This window comes from Palaemon carinicauda, chromosome 9, assembly GCF_036898095.1.
Source record: "Palaemon carinicauda isolate YSFRI2023 chromosome 9, ASM3689809v2, whole genome shotgun sequence".
Taxonomy (NCBI): Eukaryota; Metazoa; Arthropoda; class Malacostraca; order Decapoda; family Palaemonidae; genus Palaemon; species Palaemon carinicauda.
Window position 1 is genome coordinate 75661123 of NC_090733.1, and position 7123 is coordinate 75668245.

At 32.6% G+C, this 7123-nt stretch overlaps 1 protein-coding gene across 1 annotated transcript in view; it reads right to left on the reverse strand.

The window, feature by feature from the left end:
- The window catches only part of LOC137646492 (alpha-1-inhibitor 3-like), an 83294-nt gene that overhangs the window by 30813 nt on the left and 45358 nt on the right, over window positions 1-7123 (reverse strand). Inside the window, exons 3-6 of the mRNA XM_068379597.1 lie at window positions 3982-4223; window positions 3373-3489; window positions 1878-2035; window positions 656-752 (exon numbers count right to left, since the gene is read on the reverse strand). Coding sequence (XP_068235698.1) covers window positions 656-752; window positions 1878-2035; window positions 3373-3489; window positions 3982-4223 — 614 coding nt within the window. The remainder of the gene's footprint in view (window positions 1-655; window positions 753-1877; window positions 2036-3372; window positions 3490-3981; window positions 4224-7123) is intronic.

Genomic DNA, 7123 nt, shown 5'->3' on the forward strand with positions numbered 1-7123 from the left:
CTTCTTTCCAAAACTTCTTCTTATTCTCTTCATATGAATGACCTAATCCCTGACCCCACCTCAGGTCAGCTGCCCTCTTTGCCTCACGTACCTTGCGCATATATATATATATATATATATATATATATATATACACATATACATATATATAAATATACATATATAAATATATAAATATATATATATATATATATATATATATATATATATATATATATATATATATATATATATATATATATATATATATATATATATATATATACATATATATATACATATATATACCACTGATGATATTTACCGGCATTATTAACCATAAAGACTTCTTAACCTTAACTTTCCATGAAGAAGTAAAGATGTGTGAGTATGTGTGTTGTAAATGACTCAACATTTAATAACAATGTATATATATATATATATATATATATATATATATATATATATATATATATATATATATATATATATATATATATATATATATATATATATATATATATATATATATGTATATATATATATATGTGTATATACCTATATATATATATATATGTATATATATATATATATATAGATAGATAGATATAGATATAGATAGAATGAAGGAAAACAGTTTGTAAAAATTAAATATTTCCTTAAAAAATAAACTTACTATCTGACTTCTTGTAAATTCAGTGCGGCATAGCTGGTTCTGTCCATTATTGAATTTCACAGTTAAATTTCCCTTTACTGGCTGACCAAAGGTATAACTGTTGGTATGAAAAAAATTAAGATAATAATGAGATTGAGTTCCAATAAGAGATCAGCTTAAGAATAAGATCAAAATTACAATATACAGTACAGTATTTTACCAGATTAACGCTTCAGCAATATTGCTTTGCTAGTGTCATTTAACCTGATAAGTTGCATTTCCAAGAAAAAGTTTAATTATAGGCACTAATTCTGTAAGTTTCTATTAAATGGACATTGCATAGGCTATCAGGAGTTTTTAAAGTTTCTTTAATTTGTTAGATGAAATATGTAATCTCTGTTCAGATGTACTGGAGAAATATAGGGAAAGTGAAACTTCTATTATAAAAGGTGTTCATGTGGTGACAAAGACCCTCATTATATATTAAATAATAAAAAGTGTATTAATATGACATTCATTTAATGAATCATTGAAGCCAAGAGCACGAAATGTAACTGTCCTCTTTCAGTGTTCACTGTAGGCCTACATGTGATTCACTTCAAAGTCAAAACATAACCAGAGTTGCTAAATACCTCAATGAAAACAAATCTGGGCTAAACATTAAGAATCTTTTTCTAAGAGACCTCGGACTCGACAGTGAAAGAAAGAAATTCTCAGCACCCAACCTACGCTCTATTTTCATCTTAGTTTACATCGTTGTGGGTTATAACGGTTTCCTAGAGGCATTTCACGTGACCAGTTACTGATTACTAGGTTTCAGAAGCCCGGAGAGATAGATGAGAGAAAATGTTCTTGAACATTCCAATGCACATTTGTCATGGAAGGATCTTATCAAATCTAGGTACCTTAGAGTGCAGTAAAAATTGTCAAATAATGAAGTGAGCTACCGACTATACTTGACCCCATCTTAGAATTAAAAATTTCTGATATTTTGTTAAAAAGTATATTTTATTGTTGGCTACATAATAGACCCAATTCACCTGATGCTGGTGATTACGTGTCTCGTTAAAAGGGTAAAAGAGTCGTGTATTCGAACCTTGATGAAGAAAGTACTTTCAAATCTATGTCATTGAAGAAAGACAAATTGGGTTGTAGCTCTTTTGCTCGCCCCCCCCCCCCCAAAAAAAAAAGAGAAAGGAAGAAATAGTTATTGCAAGCAAGCCTCCCTCTGATAAAGACTTACGTGGCGCAGACACTAAAATTGAAAGAGGTATCCGTAGATAAGACGTAAGATGGCGTCTTGATGGTCACTTCGAACCTTGGTAGCACATATTCCCCAACTTTGAAGTTCTGAGTTTTGGAATTGCCTTCGCTTGTCTTCAGGCGGATATGGTAGAAACCCTTCAAAGAGAACAGTTATTACATTAATGAAGATTAAGACGGGTCTTTTGAAATCAAATTAGAAAACAAAATAGTTATCCTTTTTTTGTTTCCAGTTGCTTAGACATCAACACTTCTCGAGGCACAAGGCAAAAAAAAAAAAAAAAAAAAAAAAAAGTTTCCGGTAGATAGAGAATCTGTGACTAGGTACCTTTGAGAATTTACTACATAACTAGGTTGATATTAATCAGGTTTGCATACTAATCAGGAAGGATTAAGGACCTTTATGAACACATTTGATTGTCTGAAGTAATATCTTGTTCTGATATGGTATGATTAAAAAACTTAAATCATTTACTAGAGGATAATAATATCAACGCCTTAACTCCTAGAATTCCAACATTTAAATTTACAATTCATTCATGTGAACTTTCCACTGAAACATGTTTTCATAAAATAATTATATTTTTGTAAATACTTCAGAAAATTATCAATAATCTATACACGAATCATATTTTCTATATCAATATTTTTATCAGTCAAGGAAGCAGTATGATAAACCCTTTTAGAATTCATTGTCTGAAATTGCGTCTTTATACTATATATTGCTGTTAAGTCAGCCATATCAAAACATAGATAATATGAAATCTACTTTAAAGTCTTATTCCTTTAATAATTGATTTATCACAAAAAAAAAGAATAGCAAAAGATTAACAGCGAACATAAATAATAGCCAGCAAACATAATAATAACTATATTTAAGTCTAAATAATAGTATTCACAAAATACTCACAGTTCACCTATCAATAATAATTCACATAAATTGTGAAAATACTACAGGCCTGTGATTTGTAAGTCATTTAGTATACTTTTTGTGGAACTTCAAAAGTTCAAACATGAAGCAAATGCTTATGTTGAACAGTCTGACACAAGTCTCTTTTTATAGTTTATATAGGTAAGATCTGTTTTAATTTTGTTGCTGTTCTTGGTGTATTTTATTTTAATTGTTCATTGCTTCTTTAGTAGTTTATTTATTTCTTTATTTCCTCTCCTCACTGGGCTACTGTTTCCCTGTTGGGGTCCTTGGGCTTATAGCATCCTACTTTTCCAACTAGGGTTGTTGCTTAGCTAATAACAACAACAACAACAACAACAACAACAACAACAACAACAATAATAATAATAATAATAATAATAATAATAATGATTATAATAATAATAATAATAATAATAATAATAATAATAATAATAATAATAATAATAAAATGTCACTATTTCATCTTCAGCCATATGAGTCATTCATTAGGACAGCTTCCTCATGCAAGTCTGAGCACAACAAGGAACTGAAAATTATTTACCTCTTCAGGTTCATCAACAAGATCCATAGAGAGATGAACAATGCCTTGTGAGTTGTCGACATCCAGCCACTGGGCAATACGCGTCTTGGAAGGAGTTTCAATCCAAACTTCTGGATACTAAAAGAGAAAGAAAATCTGTCTTCATTGTAGGTTTGAGATGTTCTTATTCTTCGTACCAAACTCCTCTTAGTCATAAATGATATTAATGCAGGCTACATTTTACATCTGGAAACTATAATGAAAAGTGCCATACACTTTAGGTGCGTTTTATTATTGGTAAAATTCATGGCCCTACTGAAGGTTACAAATAGTAAAATATTCTACATTTGCTTTGTATATATGCTTGAGAAATAATTATTAAATTATAGCTTTATCTATCCCCTCTCTCCCAGAATTAAACCTGGTGATCTTAACAACTTTGGTCAATATTAGGCACTCAATTTATTGTTACAATAATCTTTTCCTAATAGGTAAGTCTATTATCTTGACAAGAGCTTGCAAAATATACCAATAGGGCTTGGCACACAGTTAAAGATATAACAAAGCTTATAAACTGCGTGAAATGATTACGAGAAACAACAAGGCGACCACTTTATTTGTCAAACTTACATTATTCGTCGAAACATTCAAGATGGGACCAGTGACAGTTAGTAGCCTGAACTGCACTTTATCCCCAGGCTGATACTGATGTTTATCAGTCTGGATGAATACACGTTCGGTTGAACTAGAGCGTATGCGAATTCTCCCGGTGTGATTAAGATCCTTGCCACTCAAAGTGCCAGTGACATTGAAGCTCCCCTGGTAGAAGTCGGAATTAGACACTTCCAGGTCACGACAAAATTCTGCCTTTCCTGGAATTAGATATACAATGTTTATGGAAATATTCAATCTGGTATCAAACAATTCAAAATCGGAAATTGGTAAATGAAAAAATATTTTGTTCAAGAAAGAACTAAAGATTATTTTGTTCTCTGTGTTTTGATAATATGGTTTTGACAATAAACACCAGTTATGCAGTGTGATATGCAAAATACCTAAGAATGTATACGATAAACTGATTTTTTAGGTCCCGTAGAGAGTAGGGCTCCCCTATGTGATGGGACCAGGAGAGCAGTCCTTAAAGTAAAGTAAGTAAAGTATTTTTGACTTCGTGTTTAACAGACACTTGGCAAGAGGAAATAATCGAAAAAGTTAAACGGTAATTATTGGCGTCTCTGAGACCCATTTGAAGGACAGAGAAAAGTTAGATATCGATAGATATATGTCTAATAATAATAATAATAATAATAATAATAATAATAATAATAATAATAATAATAATAATAATAATATAAAGGTGGAGAAAAGCTGAGAACAATCAAGGAAGAATAATAAAGAATGGTGGGGGAAAATAAGAATTAATGGGGGTTTCACACCGGATGTCGATATCTCGCATTGGCTCTACGGCTGCGGATGACTGCGCAGGCCAATATGCAGTTGTACGTGGGGGAAAAAAAGAAGAAGAAAGAAAAAAAAAGGGAGGCGGAGATTTGGCGAACCAGTGACGCACTGAATACGTACGTACTGGGGTCTTTTTTCCTCACATGCTTTGTATTTTTTTTTCTTTTTTTTATCCAGTTCGTGATGGACGGATACCTGCAATTTACATTCATTTGATCCTTTAAATATCACAAAGGTTTATTGCAATACTGCAATGATACCACAATCACTATGACTTATGGAAAATGTGAAAATGACTATCGATTGAAATGTGAAATATTTAGTTATAATACTGTAAATGTAAAATGTGTAAATTTAATTGGAGTCCTTTACTTTATGTATCTATATATTTAATCCTTGCTGGGGTCCTATATCTCGTCAGGATTATGTTACATGGCTTCCTCGAACTCCTTTAAGAAGGAAGCTGATCCTTGAGATAAATCAAATCAACTGCGTATAGCTTCGGATGAGTTTGGAGAGGTTACACAATGATCTCGTACATGAATATATACAATTTCGGACTGATTACGTACCAGACTGCGCGAATTAATCCGCAACCGAAAATTAAACATTTTTAATTTTTTTTTTTCAAATCGACTTCGGACAGCCTTAGAAAGGCCCTTACTACCACGTACAACATCGGACTGAATACGTAGCATTAGTACGAAATCCGGTGTGAAACCCCTATAGGAACCGTGTCTATAAGTCCTGGATTAGAATTGAAAATAAAAGATGAATGTTCGAAACGGTGTAATTTATGCCACACAAGATAACAAAACTAAAATATCTGTATATGTACTTAAAAAAGGTATAGACCAATAAAAGAAGAATGACATATAGCAAATAAGAGAAGAAAAAGTAATTGTAATGGACGACTATGATGGCAAAGGAGGAAAAATAAAAACAATAAAGATATTATCAAAATCAGGTAAAATGCCATTAAAAGGGGCAAGAGTCCCACATGATAATTACTGATGGAATGTGTAAATATTAAGGAATGTAGACTTGAGTGGAAAAAGATAATAAATTCGTGGTCTATTATGCCCTAATCAGGGAAGAAGATGAAGGCATTTCCAGTATACTAATAGATGAAGATATCAACAAAAGATAATACACTCAGATCACTCTGCAGTCTTACTTTGAGATGACTGGGTGAAATGAAATTTGTGGACGAGATCTTAAAGGTTTAATGTTTAAAGGCCGCTCATGAAGGACAGAGACAAGGGACCAGTGACAATGCCCTATAGTCCATTTCTTTTAGCGATGCATATTTGCACTGACTCGCAGCGGTGCTCTTTTAGCTCGGAAAAGTTTCGTGATCGCTGATAGGTTGGAATTATCTCGTCCAACCAATCAGCGATCCGGAAACTTTTCCGAGCTAAAAGGGCACCGCTGCGAGTCGGTGCAAATATGCATCGCTAAAAGAAATGGACTATAGCTAGCAGGACATTTTCCTAGAGACTGACCATATATACATATGATCAACACCCTAGCACCCTCTAAACCCAAGCTAGGACTACGGAGGGCCAGGTAATGGCTGATGATAACTCAACGGCTAGATTTACAGGTTACTCCAAACCTGTATCCTTAAGTCACAATGATGGTGAGGTGGCGGACACTACAAAAAACTATCGAGCTTGAGCAATACTCGAACCCCCGTCTGGCAGATCGCCAGGCAGGGAAGTTTTTAACAGGCCGACTCAAAGGCATAGGTTCGAGTCCTTGCCCAGCTAGAATAACTTATCACAAAGAATTGACAGTGGATATTTATTCCCAAGGGTAAATTTCAATATCAAATTACTGTTTTTGTTAATATTTACATATACTGTACAGCATGTGTGTATATTTATATGTAAATAAAAGTATCTATTTATGTAAATTATATATAATTGTATATATACTAGTTTACTCCACCAGACAGAAATGACTTAGATATTTAGGTAGATAAGCATGCACACACACACACATATTCAACTCTTCCCACCCCTCCCCTTTTCTAAACTACAACTCGGCAGTTTCGGCAATATGTGAGAGATTGTGGTTTCCGAGTGTATCTCTCTGGGTACCCCCTGAGGTTATTACTACTCGCTCTCCCCTCTACATGGGCGTGACAGGAAATATATACTTTATATATATATATATATATATATATATATATATATATATATATATATATATATATATATATATATAGCCAAGCTACTGTGCATCAAATTTTCTATACTTAGAAAAACAATATCTTGTGTGAACTTTTTCTACGATTTTTTTTCAA